Below are 22,327 nucleotides of genomic sequence, written 5' to 3'. Positions count from 1 at the left end.
CCATGGGCTTAGCATATAGGGTACTTTTTGGTCCCTGCTTACCTGGCATATGGCCTAAATGCCATTACTCTTGGCCTCACCAGGGTGTACAAATTGCTCATAAACCAAATCAAGATGTAAACAACAGCTGGATTCTTATTTTAAAAGAGTCACATGATTCCAGGGGGAAATCAGCTTTCAGGCCTTTGCCTCACATTGGATTTGGTCTGTAGTTTCCCCATATAGTGCCAGAAAGCTGCATGATTATTAGAGTTTGAGTCAGATACACAGATACACAGGCAGTCACATGTCAACAGTATACAATGACCTTACTGAGCAACTCATGTTTCCAGGATGTTGGGAAATTGACTTGCTGGAGGACCTTGTCCTTGTTCCTTGTAATGTGGGGATGTCAGTGGTTTATATGATTTAGCAGTAAATTCTGATCTGAATTTCAAAACAGTTGGGCAGTTGCTCAAGGGGACATCTGAACAGCAGGTCATCTACTTGCCAAAGATGGGGCAGCCCACAGAGCAGCTTGATCCCCGAACTAATTCATGGGTTAAAGTTAGATTTCCTTGTATCTCAAAGAAAGTTATCTTGGAGAAGGCGACATTTTCAAAGGCACTAAGGCTTTCATTGACCTTAGTGAATACAACAGGAAGGTTCTCCAGGCCATTTTTCATGTAGCCACCTGTGCTTCTTAGCTCTGCCTTTCTATATATACCTGGCTGCCATTCCCACTTTATCTCACCTAAGTTCTGGCTTCTGGGTCTAGTGAACAGGTTTGAGTCAAGAGCCTAACATTTCAGTCCCAGTTTGGCTATGGGACAGAGCAATCATCTGTATAATTGGAAGACATTATTAATAGGTATATCAGAGTAACGCTTTTTTTTTTTTTTTTCTGGGTCACTTAAGGACAGTTCCCATGGGCCCTTGGAAAACAGTTTATTCTGCTGGAGGACTATTTGCACAGAGCTTAATGAGATATTCACACAGAGCCTAATAAAAACTTTAAAGTCATTCACCGTTTGTCCTATTCTGTGTAGTTGCGCTTCACTAAGCAAATATGGTGTAGACTTTGAATATCTGGTCTGGTTGAAAAAAATCAAATGGGAACAATTCACTTTACAAAGATTTAATTTTGAACTCCGCTAGTGCATTTAATTACCTATTTGTTGAGTGAAGTTTATTTGAAACAATCAGTCAACTGTTGTGTTTTTGTAACAGACCAGGATCATGCTCTTTAAGTAGACAGAGAACTTCAGATATTAAGGTGTAGAATTGAGAAACATTCATTGTCAGCATGTCATTCCAGTTCCCCTTCTTTCACAAAAGAAAAGTTAGGTATTCAGTTGAAGAGATTCTTGAGGGAAGTATTTAGTTCTTTCTAGTTTGCTAGACATCATAGTCTAACAATATTTTCTTCTTTCCCCATGCCCCATACTAACTTCCCAGTAGGAACACCTGTAAGCCAAAGTGGCTCCATCATTCTCAAATGACTTCTTAGAACTACCCATTTGTAAGAGATACTACCTTGAAATCCAGAACTTTTATTATGCTCTGCCTTCTTCATTCATTTTTTTTTTTTTTTTTTTTTTGAGACGGAGTCTCGCTCTGTCGCCCTGGCTGGAGTGCAGTGGCGCAATCTCGGCTCACTGCAAGCTCCGCCTCCCGGGTTCACGCCATTCTCCTGCCTCAGCCTCTCCGAGTAGCTGGGACTACAGGCCCCCGCCACTACGCCCAGCTAATTTTTTTGTATTTTTAGTAGAGACAGGGTTTTCACCGTGGTCTCGATCTCCTGACCTCGTGATCCGCCCGCCTCGGCCTCCCAAAGTGCTGGGATTACAAGCGTGAGCCACCGCGCCCGGCCCATTCATTTTCTCCTCATAGTTATTTTTACATCAGTCTGTCTGACAGAGAAGATAACTGAAGGTACAAGGCATTTATTTTGGGGTGGAGGTTTGGGGGTTGAGGAGGAAGGTGTCTAGCCCCTCCTGAGGAGCCCATAAGCAGAGCAGTCAAGCCCAAGCTTTAGGTTTAAATTCAAGCCCGGCATTTACTAGCCATGTGACCTTGGACTATGCTTTGAACCTGTTTGATCCTGGGTAAACTGAGGATAATATGTAACAACATACATCAGAGATTTGTAGAGGCCTGAAATTTAACACAATGTCTGGAACAGGAGTATTCAACAAATCGTTGTTACTGTTACTATTATTGTCTGGGAAGACAACATTATTTTTGAGTTAAGGTCATTCTCTTGCCACATGACACTGCTGTGTTCTCTAGCACTTAGTAGGCCCCCTATCCCTTTGGTTAAAAAATGTAGCTGTTTCATTTTTATCCCTACTTATCCTGTTAGCTTAACCAAGGTGAAACTAGGTATGTATATATGAAGGTAACAATTTCTAATATGGATGCCAGTTTTAAATTTAATTTCAGAAATTCTGTACAAAAAAACCTCATGTTTAGGCTAATTTACACTGGGAACACTCTAGGTTAAGCCATAAATTTTTACTGAATGTTAACAATTTTTAACTTTAAACTAATTTCCTTAATATAACCCTAGATAATGTTTAATTTGGATAAAGTACACATCATTTTGGATGAGATGGTGTTAAATGGCTGCATTGTGGAAACTAACAGGGCAAGAATTCTTGCCCCTCTACTAATTCTTGATAAGATGTCAGAAAGCTGAAAGGAAGTCTCTTCCAGACAACATGGATTTATCAGAAATGCGAGTACCGTGGAATACATCTCAACATCTGTAACCCAGAAGAATCTGGAAGACCACAATTACAAAATGGGGTATCCTTCCAAAGACATTATAAATAGGCATTTTCCACAGTTCCTAAAAAGAAAACAAAACTGTACTTTATGTACAAAGAAAAACATTTTTTTAAACTGAGAGAGGAGTTTTATTTTCTAATTGTAAACATATCTTTCCCACTTTAAATTCTGTTGAGCACCTAAGGAACCCTTCTTGGTCTATGCTTCTTTTTGCAAATTGAATTCGGGAATAGCAGGATGGTAGTGGGAAGAAAGCATGGCAGTTTTCTGTCAGCCAATAAAGTTTTAAAATTTAAACAAGGCATTTTGAGTAACGCTGTTTTCTGAAGGCTATTTTTTTTTTTTTTTTTTTGAGACGGAGTCTAGTCTAGCTGTGTCACCCAGCACATTCTTGGCTCACTGCAACCTCCACTTCCGGGGTTCAAGCAATTCTCCTGCCTCAGCCTCCGAGCTGGGACTACAGGTGTGCGCCACCACACCTGGCTAATTTTTGTATTTTTAGTAGAGACAGGGTTTCACCATGTTGGCCAGGCTGTCTCAAACTCCTGACCTCAGGTGATCTGCCTGCCTCAGCCTCCCAAAATTCTGGGATTACAGATGAGCCACAGTGCCTGACTTCTGAAGGCTGTCTTATTCCTTTAAAAGGCTTAGTAAAATTTACTTTTTTTTTTTTTTTTTGAGAAGGAGTCTCGCTCTTTCACCCAGGCTGGAGTGCAGTGGTGCGATCTCGGCTCATTGCAGGCTCCGCCCCCCGGGGTTCACGCCATTCTCCTGCCTCAGCCTCCCGAGTAGCTGGGACTACAGGCGCCCGCCACCTCGCCCGGCTAATTTTTTGTATTTTTAGTAGAGACGGGGTTTCACCATGTTAGCCAGGATGGTCTCGATCTCCTGACCTCGTGATCCGCCCGCCTCGGCCTCCCAAAGTGCTGGGATTACAGGCGTGAGCCACCGCGCCCAGCCTAAAATTTACTTTTTAAGAGGTATGTGTGTGTGTGTTTTTTAAGACAGAGTCTTGCTCTGTCACCCAGGCTGGAGTGCAGTGGCATGATCTCAGCTCACTGCAACCTCCACCTCTAGGTTCAAGCAATTCTGCCTCCTGAGTAGCTGCGACTACAGGCATGTGCCACTACGCCCAGCTAATTTTTGTATTTTTAGTAGAGATAGGGTTTCACCATGTTGGCCAGGCTGTTCTTGAACTCCTGACCTCAAGTGATCCACCCGCTTCAGCCTCCCAAAGTGCTGGGATTACAAGCATGAGCCACCATGCCCAGCCAAGAGGTGTTTTTTTGTTTGCTTGTTTTTAAGAGAAGCAGGTCTTGCAGTGTTGTCCAGGCTGGACTGCAGTGGCTATTCACAAGCATGATCATGTTGTACTACAACCTTGAACCTTCCTGGCCTAGCTCTAAAAGCTTTGTAATGTGGGGCTGGTGCAGTGCCTCACACCTGTAACCCCTGCACTTTGGGAGGCTGAGGAAGGAGGATTGCTTGAGGCCAGAAATTCAAGACCAGCCTGGACAACACAGACTTCATCTTTACAAAAAAATGCAAAAATTAGCCGGGTGTGGTGGCACATACCTGTAGTCTCAAGTACTTGGGAGTCTGAGGCAGAAGGATTTCTTGAGCCCAGGAGTTCGAGTCTTCAGTGAGCTATGATCGTGTCACTGCACTCCAGCCTGGGTGACAGAGCGAAACCCTGTCTCAAAAATAAAAAAGTCTGAGTGCAGTGGCTCAGGCCTGCAATCCCAACATTTTGGGGGGCCAAGGCAGGAGGATTGCTTGAGCCCATTAGTTCAAGACCAGCCTGGGCAACACAGCAAGACCGTATCTCTACAAAAAATAATTAGCCAGGTGCGGTGGCTCATGCCTGTAATCCTAGCACTTTGGGAGGCCGAGGCAGGCAGATCACTTGAGGTCAGGAGTTTGAAACCAGCCTGGCCAACATGGTAAAACCTCGTCTCTACTAAAAATACAAAAAAATTAGCCAGGCGTGGTGGCAGGCACCTCTAATCTCAGCTACTCAGGAGGCTGAGGCAGTAGAATTGCTTGAATCCGGGAGGCAGAGGTTGCAGTGAGCCGAGATCATGCCACTGCACTCCAGCCTGGGTGACAGAGTGAGACCCTGTCTCTAAAAATAAGTAAATAACTAATTAAAAAGTTAGCTAGCTGTGGTGGTGAGCACCTGTACTCCTAACTACTCAAGAGGCTGAGGTGGGAGGATTGATCAAGCCCAGGAATTTGAGGCTGCAGTGAACTATGATCACAACACTGTACTCCAACCTGGGTAATGGAGTGCGGCCCTGCCTCAAAAACACCAAAACAAAACAAAAAAACTTTTATAACATGTACCTAACAAAGATGCAGAGTTAAATTTTATTTGCCAGTTTGTAAAAGCCTTTGATATTCATTTTAGGGGCCCTTAGTAATTACAATGCCATTATGTAATTAACTCTATAGAGAACATTACTTTCAAATAATGGATTATCAGACATTAAGAGAGCCCCGGAGAGCCCCTACAGCTATCCTTTATGCCCCCCTTTTTGTTTGTTTTTTGGAGACAGCATCTCCCTGTGTCTTCTAGGCTGGAGTGCAGTGGTGTGATCATGCCTCACTGCAGCCTCTACCTCCTGGGCTCAGGTGATCCTCCCACCTCAGCCTCCCGAGTAACTGGGATGACAGGTGCACACCCCCTGCACCCAGCTAATTTTTGTATTTTGTTGCAGAGATAGGGTTTCGCCACGTTGCCCAGGCTGGTCTCAAATTCCTGTGGTCACATGATCCATCTGCCTTTGCCTCCCAAAGTGTTGGGATTAAAGGCCTGAGCCACTGTGCCCAGTCTTTTTATGCCACATTTTAAAGGGTTTGCTTATTAATAAGCTTACTGTTAACGAAATTTAGTTCAAAGTTTAAAAGTAGAATGCAGCCAGGCATGGTGGCTTACGCCTATAATCCCAGCACTTTGGGAGGCCAAGGTGGGTAGATCATTTGAGGTCAGGAGTTCAAGACCAGCTTGGCCAACATGATGAGACCTGTCTCTACTAAAAATACAAAAAATTAGCCAGGCATGGTGGCACACACCTATAATCCCAACTACTTGGGAGGCTGTGGTAGGAGGATCACTTGAACCTGGGAGGCAGAGGTTGCAGTGAGCCGAGATCGAGATTGTGCCACTGCACTCCAGCCTGGGCACAGAGTGAGACTCCATCTCAAAAAAAAAAAAGTAGAATGCAAGAAAATGTCTCTGTACAGGTAGGCATGAAATGAATCCTTCCCTTCCTTTTACTCCTTTAACCCCTTCTCCTGCAATGTCTTGAAGTAAATTACTGTCATTACAGAAGAGCAATGCACTGCATCCCCCCAAAACCTTTCTATATGCCTTTGCTACCCAGTTAACAGAAGAATATATAGAACTGTCTTAGGCGAAAGTATGTACAGTAGTCCCTCTCTTATCCACTGTTGCGCATTCTGTGGTTTGTGTTACTCATGGTCAACTGAGGTCCCAAAATATTAAATAGAAAATTCCAGAAATAAACAATGTGTGTTTTAAACTGCATGCCATTCTGAGTAGTGTGATGAAATCTTGCACCGTCCCACTTCGTCCTGCTCTGTCCCACTCCGTCTTGCCTGGGAGGTGAATAGTCCCTTTGTCCAGCATATGCATGCTGTATACACTCCCCACTTGACAGTCATTTAGTAACTGTCTTGGTTACCAGATGGATAGATCATGAGAAGGGTGAGTACAGTACAATAAGGTCTTGAGAGACTACATTCATATATATATATAATTTTTCTTTTTTTTTAAAGACAGGGTCTTGCTCTGTTGCCCAGGCTGCAGTGCAGTGGCATGATTATGGCTCACTGCAGCCTCAACCCCTTGGGCTCAAGCAATCCTCCCACCTCAGCTTCCCAGGGAGCTGGGACCACAGGTGTGTGCCACCCTACTCAGCTAATTTTTTTTATTTTTTGTAGAGACAAGGTCTCCATATGTTGCCCAGGCTAGTCTTGAATTCCTGGGCTCAAGCAATCCTCCTTACCTCAGCCTCTTAAAGTGCTGGGATAACAGGCATGAGCTACCACACCTGGCCATCTTTTGTTTTTTAAGAGATGGGGTCTCTGTTACCCAGGCTGGATTTGAACTCCTGGGCTCAAGCCATCCTCCTACTCAGCCTTCCAAGTAGCTGGAGCTATAGGTGCACACCACCATGCCCAGCTTTCATGTAACTTTCTTACAGTATATTGTAATAATTGTTCTATTATTGTTGTTAATCTTACTGTGCCTAATTTATAAACTTTATCATAGGTAGGTATGTATAGGAAAAAACATTCTCTTTCTCTCTCTATATATGGTATTTGGTACTATCAGTTTCAGATATCCACTGGGGGGTCTTAGAACTTATCCCCCAAGAATAGGGAGGTCTACTATATATACACATGTAGGGATGGGAGGTCAGGTGCAATGAAGAAAGTAGAAATCTTCTTCCTTTAAATATAGAGACAGGGTCTCACTATGTTCCCCAGGCTGGTCTCAAACTCCTGGGCTCAAGCAATCCTGTCACCTCAGCCTCCTAAAGTGCAAGAATTACAGGCATGAGCTACCCTGCCCGGCCAAAATCTATTTTTGGTATATTAAGATACCGTCCCAGCCAATGGAATGATCCAATAGTTCATTCTTCTGTGACACTCCAGCCTCTAAAATAGGACACAAATGCATTTTTTTCCTTGAGACAGTCTCGCTCGGTTGTCCAGGCTGGAATGCAGTGGCATGATATCAGCTCACTGCAACCTCCGCCTCCCAGGTTCAAGCAATTCTCCTGCCCCAGCTCCCTGAGCAGCTGGGATTACAGGTGTGTGCCACCACACTGACTGATTTTTGTATTTTTAGTAGAGATGGGGTTTCATCATGTTGGCCAGGCTGGTCTCAAAACCCTGACCTCAAGTGATTCACCCGCCTTGACTTCCCAAAGTGCTGGGATTACAGGTGTGAGCCACCGCGCCTGGCCAAATGCACGTTTCAGAGATACCATTCAGCACTGTTCTGTTTGGTTTGTCTGTGTATTGTGGGGGGTAGGCAGTGGAGCCTTTTTTTATCCTATTCTAAAAATCCACTTGCAATATCAAGGTTTATATCTATAAAAACGCAGACAGTCAATAGTGGACTCCAAACCTGAGTTGTTTTTGGACTCGTTCAGGAAGGCAAAAGGAAGGCTTCTGACCTGTGGGAACAATGAGTGGTTTGTGTGTACAGATACACTTTTGTATCAAGTAGCCAAGGTCTGGGGAAAGCCCAGTGTAGACCAAAGTGCTATGGAGGTCTTTCTGAGACACATTAGTTGGGAAACACTGTCCTAGTTGGTAGGTACTTAATCAGTAGCACATTCAGGTAACTGCTGAAACTGGTACACCAGAGTAGCTAGGGAGTGAACAAAATTAATTTTTGGGTCACACCAAAATAGTAGTTGAATTACATCTCGGCACAGATTTTAGAACCTTGAGAGAATAACAGTTGAAAAAAATAGTTGGTAGGTATCATAGGAAACAATATTTAACAACTTACAGTTGAGGTGGAGACCCTGGTAGATGTCTCAGAACTCTTGACTCATGCGTATCTGTACTTACAGGCTGTGTCGCCATATAACTTCACTAAGATGCTTTAAGTGACTTTTCATACTTGTATTTGGTCAGCCTTACCTTGTTCTTGGACTTTTTCTGAGGAAGACTCCTAATATTTCAAAAACGGCTACGATTTTATATAAACTTTTTATTTTTTTTGAGACAGAGTTTCACTCTTGCTGCCCAGGCTGGAGTGCAATGGCACAATCTCGGCTCACTGCAACCTCCGCCTCCCGGGTTCAAGCGATTCTCCTGCTTTAGCCTCCAGAGTAGCTGGGATTACAGGCATGTGCCACCATGCCCGGCTAATTTTTATATTTTTAGTAGAGACAGGGTTTCACCATGTTGGTCGGGCTGGTCTCAAACTCTTGACCTCAGGTGATCCACCCTGCTCGGCCTCCCAAAGTGCTGGGATTATAGATGTGATCCACCGTGCCCTGCCCGATTTTATGTAAAGTTATCAATTTATCTGCTGTAGCCACTTGCCAGACCAGGGTTCAGCAAGCTTTTTCTGTAAAGGGCCAAATAGTAAATATTTTAGGCTTTGTGGGCCATATGGTCTCTGCTAACTACTAAATTCTGCCATTGTAGTGCAAAAGCAACCATGCAAATGAATGAACATGGCTGTTTATTTGTGGACACTGAAATTTAAATTTCATAATTTTCACATAAAATATTCTTTTGATTTTTTTCCCCAACAATTAAAAAAATTTTAAAGCCATGCTTAGCCATGGGCCATTCAAAAACAGGCAGCAGGCCATAGTTTGCTAACCCTGGTGCCAGGCTAGTCTTGGTAAAAGCTGACTACTGATAGACATCTTAGAGACTTGTAATTACAGCAAAAGATATCTCTTATAGGAAGAGAATTTGCCTTTCAAACAGGTCAATATTGGGCAATTTCAAACATGCTTTTGGTTCCTTAAAAAACCATTTGAGCCAGGTGTGATGGTACACATCTGTAATCCCAGCTACTCCAGAAGCTGTGGTGGGAGGATCGCTTGAACCTAGGAGTTTGAGACCAGCCTGGGTAACACAGCAAGAGCCTGTCTTTAAGAGAGAGAAAAAAAAAAGCTATTTGGCTAAATTAGGCCTAGTGTCTTTCCTTTCACCTATAAGCACAGAAATGGTAATAACTGGAATTTGGAAAATCCACTTTGGAATTTGGAAATACAGTCCCCTCTTCAAAACCAGAAAACAGCAGTATCCCGGTGTTTTGACACACAACATTTAAAAATCATTCTTGGATCTCACATACATCCTTACTTACATATACTTGTAAATACAATAGTTAAGTTGTGGATCTGGTGTTTTTTAAAAAAATTAACACAAGTAACTGGTCAGTTCTAGCTGAGGCATACTTTAAAACTGAACCCAACCACTGAATCACAAGTGTGTGAATATATATTTCTTCTAGCCTTTCAATTTTAATACCCGTATTTACTATAGAAAAACACATTTCTTTATGTAGTAATTTCAGAAAACTTTGGATGATTCAAAATGACAAGTACCTGGTAAAGCTCTTAAGTCTAACGATTGCACTGAAATAGTCACATGACACAGTTCTGTACGCTGCAAACATTTTAATGATTATTGTTGAGCATACATTTTGGAAATTTTTTACTTCAAACGGCAACAAGTTAAATAAATGTTTATAATATACAAAGAAAATACAACCAAAAGTAAAACTTCCTTTAAGTGTGCCTTGCACTTAGACCAGTGTTTTCCCCCCTTAATACATCTTTATTTTTGAGCTGCACAAACACACTTAAGACTTTGATCTTCATAGTACGGCGTTTAGGAAATAAAAATATACTCCCACCTTAAAGAAATAAAAAGGTTGGTGCATGATTATATGCCAAACAAAGAGAGAACACTAGAATACTCTTGATAGTGCAGGCATCATTAAAAAGGAAAAGAAAAAGCTTGAGATGCTCATTAATTCTCTATGTTTTAAGGAAGCAGGATTTTTGACCAAGTAGCTTAAAAGCCAGCAAAACAGGGATCCGTGACGGCAACTGTAGTGTATGGAGTATGAAATGACAAACTTTACACAAATACACTGTTAGAAATTTACCAGTGAACACTGAAGATCTGAGAAGCTGCTCTTTGGAACAGTCAAGTTGGACCACCTTATTCCAGTCACATAAGCCCTTGTAAAGTAACACAGTGTTCTGTGCTATATACTTGCTGGCTGGGTAGTTACAGGATTTGTTTTGTCATTAGCAGCTAAAAAACTTACTCCACATGTTTTTAAAGCCTTAATGGTGGAAAAAAAGGCAAGTGTCATTAGCATGGAGGATCATATACTTCTCTGCACACAAACACAAGAGGCTTCACTAGTATTTTTAAAGTCTCTGATGTCTCCCATTGCACTTCAAAGCTCAATTGAGATGAAAGCCTTTCTCCATTGTAGCAGCTAGCAGGCGCTCTCTCATGATCTCTTCAGAAGAATATTCAGGCAACTTAAGGTAATGCACACACGTATTGACTGATGGATAGCTTGCATCAGTAGCGTCAACCTACAGCAAGAAAGCAAACACAACAGAAGACCATGAGTTTAAATACTTCTTTCTTTCAAAAGTAAAGTAACTAAATTCCATTTGGACTCCCCATTAGCCAGAGAGCTTGTACCTTGCGTACAACCGTGAGCCTGGGATGCAGGTTAGCCAGTCCACCTGGGGGTAGAGTTGAACAACCAGTGGTAAACTGCAAGAATGCTTTCCTTTCATCAGAAGACATGCCACATAAAACCCTCACAAACCTCAGGAAACCAGGGCTAAAAGAACAAAAATATAGTTATATTGAGTTGACTGCAGATTTAAATGAAAATCACTACCACTACTTTCTAAGCCAGCAACAAGCTCCCTAAAAAACAATATCCTCACACAAGAAGAACAACACATCTAGAGACTCTTGGGTAAGTATGAAATGGGCTAATACAAGCTACTTTAAAAATATCCCTGGCCACGCGTGGTGGCTCATACGTGTAATCCCAGCACCTTGGGAGGCTAAGGCTGGTGGATCACCTGAGGTCAAGAGTTCGAGAGCAGCCTGACAAACATGGTGAAACCGCATCTCTACTAAAAATACAAAATTAGCTGGGTGTGGTGGCACACGCCTGTAATCTTGGGATTACACACGCCCAGCTACTTGGGAGGCTAAGGCAGGAAAATCGCTTGAACCTGGGAGATAGAGGTTTCAGTGAGCTGAGACTGCCATTGCATTCCAGCCTGGACAACAAGAGCGAAACTCCATCTCAAAAAAAAAAAAATCCCTCAAAGACTGTCTTGCACTTACAAATTGTAAGAACTAAAAAATACTGACGGTGTATGGGGTCCATCTATTCTGCAACAAAGTCAGCAAATCACAAAAACACAGGATGCACTTGCAAAATCATTCCAAATACGGATAAATATAGCAAAGGGGATCTGAAATAATTTTTGTTCCAGCAAAATAATTATCTTGTGATAAATTCATGTAATGAAATAGTAAATGAACGACATGCCACAACATGGATAAATTTCATAATCACAATGTTACTCAAAAGAAACCAGACCACAAAGAAAACAGACTACATGATTTCATATATTAAAAGTTCAAAAGCAAGCAAAACTGATCAACATACGGTGATTAAATTAATAGAAAAGAATATGGTGGGAAGGGGGATTTTTGAAGTTGTTTCATATTCTGGATACCAATTATATAGGTGTGTTCATTTTGAGAAAATAAACTGTATATATGATGTGTGTAATCTGTTATATTCAATAAAAAGTTTAATATAAATGTAGTATAGCCCAACAGCTTACAATTTACCAAATTTAAAAAATGAACAATTAAAACACAATGAGAAAAGGAATCAACATCAGCCATGATGTCATTTGTCTTTTTTTTTTGAGACGGAGTTTCACTCTTGTTGCCCAGGCTGGAGTGCAATGGCATGATCTTGGCTCACTGCAACCTCCACTTCCTGGGTTCAAGTGATTCTCCTGCCTCAGCCTCCCAAGTAGCTGGGATTACAGGCGTCTGCCACCACGCCCAGCTAATTTTTGTGTTTTTAGTAGAAATGAGGTTTCACCATGTTGGCCAGGCCGGTCTCAAACTCCTGACCTCGAGTGATCCGCCTGCCTTAGCCTCCCAAAGTGCTGGGATTACAGGTGTGAGCCACCACCACACCCGGCCTGTTGTCAGCTGTCTTTTTGTATCCTCCCAGCCTTATCAGTGGATATGCATTCTGGTAACTGTGAGACACCACTGCTTTCTCACTTACTTTATGATACTCACTGAGTTAAAGTTCTTTAGAGAATCTGTCATTTGATTTGGGGAATATAAATAATTTTGTTGATCTTAGAAAATAGTATCACATACCTGTCACGTGTATAACCCAGCTTAGGTTCAGTGTAATTGATAATATCCTCTGCTGCCCAGGATGGTGACTGGTTTCCACAAAGAATCATTTGGACTTCTTCATGGCTGAAGGAACTTAATTTCTCCATTGGAAAAACTTTATTAAACCCATCTACATCGTACATGTAATGGAAACACAAAAAACAAACATATAACTCAGTTTCCAAGTTACGATTCCAAAATACCAAATTTCAAACCAAAATACCCATTATCAGAAACAATCTAAGTATCTATCAAGGGATGAATACGTAAAGAAAATGTGGTATATGTACAAATGGAATACTATACAACCATAAAAAAGAATGGGCTGGGTGCGGTGGCTCACGCCTGTAATCCCAGCACTTTGGGAGGCAGAGGTGGGCAGATCATGAGGTCAGGAGATCGAGACCATCCTGGCCAACACAATGAAACCCCCTCTCTACTAAATATACAAAAAATTAGCCAGATGTGGTGGCGGCTGCCTGTAGTCCCAGCTACTCTGGAGGCTGAGGCAGGAGAATGGCATGCATCCAGGAGGCAGAGCTTGCAGTGAGCCGAGATGGCACCACTGCACTCCAGCCTGGGACTCCAGCCTGAGACTCCGTCTCAAAAAAAAAAAAAGAATGAAATCTTTTCATTTGTAGGAACATGGGTGGAACTGAAGGTCATTACATTAAGTAAAAAAAGCCAAGCACAGAAAGACAAGTATCACATGTTCCCACTCATATGTGGGAACTTAAAAAGTTGATCTCGGCCGGCAAAGTGGCTCACACCTGTAATCCCAGCACTTTGGGAGGCCGAGGCGGGCAGATCACCTGAGGTCGGGAGTTCGAGACCAGCCTGACCAACATGAGGAAACCCCATCTCCACTAAAAATACAAAATTAGCCGGGTGTGGTGGCACAGGCCTGTAATCCCAGCTACTCAGGAGGCTGAGGCAGGAGAATTGCTTGAACCCAGGAGATGGAGGTTGCAGTGAGCTGAGTTCGTGCCATCGCACTCCAGCCTGGGCAACAAGAGCAAAAACTCCATCTCAAAAAAACAAAAACAACAAAGTTGATCTCATAAAGGTAAAGAAAAGAATGGTATCAGAGGCTGGGAATGTAGCATGTAGGGGTGGATGAAGAGACGTAGTTTAATGGGTACAAACACAAATAAAAGGAGTAAGTTCTAATGTCTTCTAGCATAGTAGGGTGACTATAGTTAACAATAATATATTGTATATTTCAAAGAAGCTAGAAGAGAATAATTGGAATGTTCCCAACACACAGAAATGATAAATGTCCAAGATGATGGATATCCTAAATACTGATTTTATCATTACACATTGTATGTATCAAAATGCCCCATAAACATGTACATATATTATGCAACAATAAAAAAATACCCATTACCGATGAAATGGACAGAAGATGAATATTCAACATTCATAAATGTTTGAATAAACAAGCATAAATTAAGACAGCTTGAAATTAAAACTGTGTTTTAAATTAGAAATCCCTGCTTAACATCACAAATGTGAACAGAGAGAGAACATTCACTTGCTATGGTCAGTATGCAAATTCTTATTACTACTCAGTCGGGAGTTCACCAGCTCTTTCTGTCATAGAAGTCAGGCAAAACTGTGTTCTCATTTTCAAAAGTAATTTTATGTGTAATATACTTTGTTGCCATCATGATTCTTTCATGGTTTAATTCATCCTTATCAAATAATCTAGAATGTATGCAACCTACGTCCACTTTCTTTCCTTCTTTGTTGAGGCAAGGTCTCCCTCTGTTGCCCAGGCTGGAGTGCAGTGGCACAAACATGGCTCACTGCAGCCTCAGCCTCCCAGGCTCAGACTATTCTCCCACTTCAGCCTTGCGGGTAGCTGGGACCACAGGCACATGCCACCACATCTAGCTAATTTTTAAAAAAATGTTTTGTAGGGATGGGGTCTTGCCATGTTGCCCAGGCTGGTCTTGGAACTCCTGGGCTCAAGCAATCCTCCTGCTTCAGCCTCCCAAAGTGCTGAGATTACAAGTGTGAGCCACCACCACACCCGACCACCAGCAATCCTTTTTTTTTGCAACGGAGTTTTGCTCATCGCCCAGGCTGGAGTGCAATGGCGTGATCTCAGCTCACCGCAACCTCGCCTCCCGGGTTCAAGTGACTCCTGCCTCAGTCTCCTGAGTAGCTAGGATTACAGGCATGCGCCACCATGCCCAGCTAATTTTGTATTTTTAGTAGAGACAGGGTTTCTCTATGTTGGTCAGGCTGATCTCCAACTCCCAACCTCAGGTGATCCTCCCACCTCGGCCTCCCAAAGTGCTGGGATTACAGGTGTGAGCCACCGTGCCTGGCCGACCACCAGCAATTCTTGACCATAATTTCAACTGTCTCAAAGTAAAAGGAGAGCAATTATGCTAAAAATCCTTTAAACTTACCTCTAAAGGCTTCCATTTGTTTCTGAATACCCGTATGCATACAAAAGTCAAACATCAAATCCACATATTCTTCTGCATTATCCATTGTTATCATCTGCAAAAGAAAATCTGTCAGTATCTAGGAATATTTCAGGAGCGTCTAGTACAACTAGCCTTGCTAAGAGGATATTTCAGAACTTACAACTATATTAAAAGCAAACTTTTTACCTCATCTTCACCACTTGGCTTGAGATCCACAGCTGTAAAACCATATATTCTTGAGGAAGGGCAAAACTGGAAATTTAAACTGGGAAGACAAAAAAGATTAAATTAACTGACATGCAGCTACTACTAATGGTGTTTAGTTTTTATAACATTACTATCATCTGCCATCAGTGGGTACAAGAGAAAAAATTAAATAAAATAACATGGCTATCAAAACCATAAATCCCACCCCTCTCCTCCTCCAACAAAATCAGTGCACCAGCTTAGAAGTAAGTTGAGGACTTTTTAAATGCAATATTCTATGGACAAAATCTACTAGGCCATCTGTTACCAAATCTGTCTGGCTTTGCAAAGATTGCATGAAACCACCTTTCTGTATTTTACTTCTAACTTATGGCACAAAATTAATGAACTAAAAATTTTGCAATGAATTATGATAGCAACATGTTTATAAGACTTTTAGGAAGAAACTGTTGCTTTACTGAAGTCAATCACGCTGTGTACAAAAATATACATTAAAAAAAACCTTGAATATATAACCATTTATCAAACACAGTTTACCAACATTATCAGCAAACATTAAAAAAAAGCCTTGCAGTTAACCTAAAATCACAGCTGAAGATATGATAATTACCTGTACATAAAGTAACAGAGTTTTATCAAAAGATCTGCAGCATCTCAGCTGCTACAGCCATTGGTGATAAAGCTGACATACCAACCAATTTTTGAGCTTTGCAAAGTGGACCATATATTAGCAGATGAATTTGTCTCTGGACGTTTTACACAGGCATATAAATTCACATTGGCTAAGTCAAGTAATCTTCTAAAGGTTTGATGATTAATAAACTAATATTCTAGTATTCTTTTTTTTTTTTTTGCGACGGAGTCTCGCTCTTTCACCCAGGCTGGAGTGCAGTGGCGCAATCTCGGCTCACTGCAGGCTCCGCCCCCCGGGGTTCACGCCATTCTCCTGCCTCAGCCTCCCACGTAGCTGGGACTACAGGCGCCCGCCACCTCACCCGGCTAATTTTTTGTATTTTTAGTAGAGACAGGGTTTCACCGTGTTAGCCAGGATGGTCTCGATCTCCTGACCTTGTGATCTGCCCGCCTCGGCCTCCCAAAATGCTGGGATTACAGGCGTGAGCCACCGCGCCCGACCACATTCTAGTATTCTGAGTGTTGTCTTTATAGTATTAAATCAAAGGTTCAAGTCGATCATCAATATTTCCTACAGCATATTACTGTTTTTGACAGACTATTTACTCATATATTGCAAATCAGTGAGGACAAAGAAACAAAAGCTTTAAAACTTATTCACCCATTGGACTGAAGAATGTACACATAATGCTTACCCTAAATCCTCTATGCTAAGTGGAGGCCCAGAACCTGATGGATTCTTCAGCACTAGTTCCTGTAATTTTGTGTTCTTCTCATCTTCAGAAAGACCTTTGTTGCTTAAAATTTGGCGCCTCTTGATAGCAAGGTCTTTAATTTCTTTTAAAAATCTGGCTCTGTGTGGGTTTACTAATTCAAAGTCTTCCCAAGTCAAAATTCCATTAAACCAAGCTGGGGGTTTTGGTTTAGGGGGATCAAGAATAAATTCTGATTTTGAATCCTCTTCAAAGCTTCCTACCGAGAGTGAATCATGACCTTCTTCTGTAGAGGCTTCAGACTGACTTTCAGTACAGTGTAAGTCTCTATCACCTCGTGACTCATAAATCAGTTTACTCATATTGCTTTTAATGTCACCCATACACATAAGTTTAAAAAAAGGTTTAGAAATAGGTAAGTCCACAAGTCTATTGTCTTGAATGCATTTGGCCAAGAAAATTCCAAGGAAATGAAACAGTTTCGTGATCCTTTCAAGCTCATCACTATCCTGTGGAAACGGTGCCGTGAACAGTCCACATGACCTCTGCACATAATATCCAGGAGGTTTCAATCCACCTCCAAGATCAACCTAATTTTTTAGAGGGTGAAATGCAAATAAAATTAAACAAAAGGTAATAGAAACTAAGCCTATCATCATCTAAGAAAAAAATCCATAAACGTTAAACATCTTCATGAATTTGGCTATCTAAAAGTACATAATTTTATTAAATAGCTTTTGGTGACTAAATTTTATTGCTTTAGAAATATTTTAATTGTATCAAGATTATTCAATAATAAAAGTAGAGTCAGAAACCTGGCTTATGCTCTGAACACATAACCTATTTTAACACTTTTGAAAGCAGTCACAGCTCAAGTCACAAAATGAGAAATATTCTTACGTGACGAGATTCATCATCTGGAAAATTATCATCACAAAGCCAAGCTCCCAAGTCAGTTCTCTGGAATTCTGCTGCCACCAGAGCATAAAACTCTAATGTGGGTCCCAAGCCAGTTCCTTCTTCTCCTAAAAACTCAACCTAAAATATGAACAAATAAATTGTGGGTTAAACTTAAAGTTTGGGGTGTTTTTAAAAATAATCTAATTCTTGCCAAAATTTATCATATCTGATCCGGTAATATACCTTTTTTCAAAATAGCAGTGTATATATATTATAAACAGCATAGAAGTGTTATTTTAGTTTTCCTAAAGACAAGAGTCCACTTGTTGTACACTATTACATGCTTAAGCATTGTGCCAAGCATCATTCATACATTTACTTCTCACGACAACCCTGCAAAATAATTATCTCCTTTTTACACCAAAGGAAACCAAATCTCAGATAAGGAGGTTAAATAATTTGCTTGAAGAAATGATGGTGTACAGATTTTTGTGTGTCTCTGTGTGACACCAAAGCCTAAACTCTTCCACTTTTTTATTTTTAGAGATAGAGTTTCACTCTTGTCGCCCAGGATGGAGTGCAGTGGCATGATCTCAGCTCACTGCAACCTCTGCCTCCCGGGTTCAGGCGATTTTCCTGCCTCAGCCTCCCAAGTAGGTGGGATTATGGCATGTACCACCATGCCTGGCTAATTTTGTATTTTCAGTAGAGACAGGGTTTTACTATGTTGGTCCGGCTGGTCTCAAACTCTTGACCTCAGGTGATCCACCCACCTCAGCCTCCCAAAGTGCTGGGATTACAGGCATGAGCCACTGCGCCTCACCTCTTCCACTTATTTCTGAGTTAAAGACACTTTAAATCATTTTTGCAACAGGAAGAGTATGGACAAAAACCTTTAAAGTGATTGCATAAAGTATCATAAAAACTACAGCATATGGTTAAAAAAAAAGATTATCTAAATTAGAAGAATGTAAGCAGCTGGGCATGGTGGCTCACGCCTGTAATCCCAGCACTTTGGGAGGCTGAAGCAGGTGGATCACTTGAGCCCAGGAGTTTGAGACCAGCCTGGGCAACATAGTGAGAACTTGTCTCTATTAAAAAAAAAAAAAAAGAAGAAGAAGAACAACAACATAAGGGTAGGAGGAATACAATGAAAGTCTGTATATAAAGTGAAAGATGTAAAGCCTTGGACATCTTCTAGAGATGTATCATATTTCTTGCAATTAGTTTATGATCCAAAAGTTAAAAAAAAACCAATTGGTTTCACCCCTGTGACAGGAGAGATATTTCCACTCTTCCTCATATAGGGAATACTGTGTATATGAAATAAAACCAACAATGTCCACAGTAACATTTCTAAAGTAAATATATTAAATTTCATACTGCCATTTCCTACAGCATCTCTCAACCCAGACCACAGTGATATAATACCAAGCACAATTTAAGTGAAACAATATAACAAAACCAGGTGCTCCCAAAATATCGAACAGCACAGTTTAATTTGAGTAAAAAGTAATCCCTTGTGAGTACTATTTTAGTCCAACTTTGTTATGAAATGGGTAGAAGCCCTCAAGTACAACAAGCACTTTGCCACCTCAAGAGCGGAGATCTTCTTTGTTGCTCATTAATGGCGCAAGACCTAACCCCTAAGGAGGTGGACTGACATCCTCTTATGAAAAAGATGCTCTGCCAGAGGAGAAGGCTTCTGCCTACAGAATAGGAAAACCCCTCTTCATGTTTACCTACCACAGTTTTTAATGCAGTGAAGATACACATTGGGCTGGTTCCCTAAGTGTCATTCCTGTTCCCTAAATCTAATTTTATATGACATTACCTCAAGAACTGATTTCCGATCTGCATGTATTTGCATGACATTCTCAGCCCATTCCATCAGTGATTCGCCACGTGGAACTTTTACTCTTTCATGCTTGAGACGACCAACTCGAAACTCTCCAGGGTCATCTCGCCTAACACTGCTTGTGGTTCTCGTTCGTTCCACAGTGGCTTCACGTCGGTTTTGTAACCATACTATTGCTCTGAAATAGAAAAATATCTATGAGCTGCAGCATACATTAACAGCTGACTGTACTACTAAACCAGCAACAGAATTCAAAGATTTAAGAAATTAAAAAATAGTATCTTATCAGGTGATTTTTAAAACACAGTAATCTTTTTTTGTTACATAAATTGCTTCCTGTCACAAGTAAAAATAAATGAAACTCCTTTTATTATAATCTGCCTTAAGCAAACTGGAGAAAGTACTGGGTCTATATTTTGCCTCCTTATTTTAGCAGTTCAATAAAAATAAAAATCTGTTGTCCAAGCCCCAACATCATTCAAAATAAGGACAAATGTTTCCTATCAGAGAAATTTAAAAATGATTAAGCTATCTTTCAAACTGAAAGCCACCATCGAAACGGTAATTATAATTTTAAAACAATTTTTCTTTTCTTTCTTTTTTTTGAGATGGAGTCTTGTTCTGTCACCCAGGCTGGAGTACAGTGGCATGATCTTGGCTCACTGCAACCTCTCTATCCCGGGTTCAAGTGATTCTCCTGCCTCAGCCTCCCCAGTAGCTGGGATTACAGGTGTGTGCCACCACACCCAGCTAATTTTTGTATTTTTAGTAGAGATGGGGGTTCTGCCACGTTGCCCAGGCTGGTCTCGAACTTCTGGCCTCAACTGATCCACCCACCTCAGCCTCCCAAAGTGCTGTGATTACAGGCATGAGCTGCCACACCCGGCCACATTTTCTTTTTTTTAATAACAATCCATTTATGGTGGGAGGAAGAACCGATAATTAGGAATAAGAAGCTGAAGGTTCTGCTCTCATGTGTGCTACTATTTTTTCATGATCTTAGGCAAATCAGCTAAGTACGTGCAGAATCAATTTCCTCATTTATAAAACAAATTATAATCAATGCCAGTTATCACAACATGCCTATAGTTCTATGTATATAAATGCTTTGTAAATGGTATTAAATGGTACAAAAATGTAACTATCAGGGAAGAAAACAAACAGTTTAAATTATAAATTTTTTTTTTACAACTATTTTGGAAGAGTACTTAAGGTAAACAATCATTCAACAAAATATTTATTGAGCACCTACAATGAGTCTTGCTCTGCTGCCCAGGCTGGAGTACAGTGGTGCAATCTCAGCTCACTGCAACCTCTGCCTCCCAGGTTCAAGCAAATTCTTATGCCTCAGCCTCCTAAAAAGCTGGAATTATGCCCAGCTAATTTTTGTGTTTTTTTGTAGAGATGGGGTTTTGCCACATTGGCCAGGCTGGTCTCGAACTCCTGGCCTCGAGTGATGTGTCTGTCTTGGCCTCCCAAAGTGCTGGAATTATAGGCATAGGCCACCGTGCCCAGCCTGGAAACAGAAACTTTTTAAATGCTTTTTTTTTTTTTTGGTAAATTACTTCTTCCATGATTAGAGGGACTATCTTCAAACCAGTATAAATATTTCATAAATAATATCTGACCATTTTCTAACCAATTGAGTAATTTGTTGCACAATAAGCCATCTCACATCTTTCAGCAAGAAATACATTAAATTTGAATAGTAAAGACATTACACAATTAGGCTTAGGACAAAATTAAAATTTGCCTGAAATATTTTTTGGGGGGAGAGGACACCACACTTCTATTCAATGAAGAGAAACATTTTTACAGTCCAGAGGTCTTTTATTTTTATTTTTTATTTTTTTGAGATGGAGTTTCGCTCTGTCGCCCAAGCTGGAGTGCAGTGGCACAATCTCTACTCACTGCAAGCTCCACTTCCTGGGTTCACGCCATTCTCCTGCCTCAGCCTCCAAGTAGCTTAGACTACAGGTGCCTGCCACCATGCCCAGCTAATTTTTTGTATTTTTAGTAGAGACGGGGTTTCACTGCATTAGCCAGGATGGTCTCGATCTCCTGATCTCGTGATCCACCCACCTCAGCCTCCCAAAGTGCTGGGATTACAGGCGTGAGCCACCGCTCCTGGCTATTTTTTTTAAACACCTATTATGCATGAATTCACAGAGAAGAGGTTCCAGCAGCTCAGGCTCCTTTCCCTTGGTTTTCACACAGTGCACTTCTCTGGGTGGAACAGGCTGGCACTTCAGCTAAATGCAGGTACCTTTCTCTTTGGCTTCCTTCTTTTTCTGATCATTTTCCTTCATGTGTTTCAGGAAGCTATCTCGGCTCTTAGAGTGCTTAATGTGCTCAATATGCACATTAATTCTCTTGGTAAGAATCTTGCCCTTGTTTTTTACAACAATGCCATTAGCCAGGTGTGGTGGCGGGCACCTGTAATCCTAGCCACTCAGGGGGGCTGAGGGAGGAGAACTGCTTGAACCTGGGAGGCGGAGGTTGCAGTGAGCCGAGATCACGCCACTGCACTCCAGCCCGGGCAACAGAGTGAGACTCTGTCTCAAAAAAACAAAAACAAAAACAAAAAAACAACAATGCCAACAGCATGCTGGGTAACACTGTAGACTCTTCCAGTTTAGCCACGGTAACACTTGTGGGGCATTCCTTTTTGAACAGTACCCATTCCCTTAATGTCTACAATATCACCTCTCTTTTAGATTTGCATATACGTGGCCAAAGGAACAACTCCATGTTTTCTAAAAGACCTAGAAAACATCTATCAGGTATCTCTCCTCCTTTCCTTTGGA

The 22,327-nt window shown here is 41.3% G+C and overlaps 2 protein-coding genes across 22 annotated transcripts in view; one reads left to right on the top strand and one right to left on the bottom strand.

Moving 5' to 3' along the window:
- AP4S1 (adaptor related protein complex 4 subunit sigma 1) overlaps window positions 1–6,322 on the top strand; it is a 77,748-nt gene extending 71,426 nt beyond the window's left edge. For both annotated transcript variants that reach the window (XM_055291600.2, XM_055291602.2), the window contains exon 6: window positions 898–6,322. In XM_055291600.2, coding sequence (XP_055147575.1) covers window positions 898–1,137 — 240 coding nt within the window. In that variant the 3' untranslated portion in view covers window positions 1,138–6,322. The remainder of the gene's footprint in view (window positions 1–897) is intronic.
- A 3,622-nt stretch (window positions 6,323–9,944) lies between these two features.
- Window positions 9,945–22,327, bottom strand: part of HECTD1 (HECT domain E3 ubiquitin protein ligase 1) — a 108,926-nt gene continuing 96,543 nt past the window's right edge. For all 20 annotated transcript variants that reach the window (XM_055291575.2, XM_063645870.1, XM_055291576.2 and 17 more), the window contains 8 exons: window positions 19,497–19,698; window positions 17,663–17,800; window positions 16,745–17,352; window positions 15,396–15,474; window positions 15,189–15,282; window positions 12,745–12,895; window positions 11,011–11,155; window positions 9,945–10,898 (listed from right to left, as the gene is read on the bottom strand). In XM_055291575.2, the coding sequence (XP_055147550.1) occupies window positions 10,761–10,898; window positions 11,011–11,155; window positions 12,745–12,895; window positions 15,189–15,282; window positions 15,396–15,474; window positions 16,745–17,352; window positions 17,663–17,800; window positions 19,497–19,698 (1,555 nt within the window). In that variant the 3' untranslated portion in view covers window positions 9,945–10,760. The remainder of the gene's footprint in view (window positions 10,899–11,010; window positions 11,156–12,744; window positions 12,896–15,188; window positions 15,283–15,395; window positions 15,475–16,744; window positions 17,353–17,662; window positions 17,801–19,496; window positions 19,699–22,327) is intronic.

Source organism: Symphalangus syndactylus, chromosome 9 (genome assembly GCF_028878055.3).
Source record: "Symphalangus syndactylus isolate Jambi chromosome 9, NHGRI_mSymSyn1-v2.1_pri, whole genome shotgun sequence".
NCBI classification, from domain to species: domain Eukaryota; kingdom Metazoa; phylum Chordata; class Mammalia; order Primates; family Hylobatidae; genus Symphalangus; species Symphalangus syndactylus.
The sequence above is the reverse complement of the archived record's forward strand: the minus strand, read 5'-3'. Positions and strand labels throughout refer to the sequence as shown.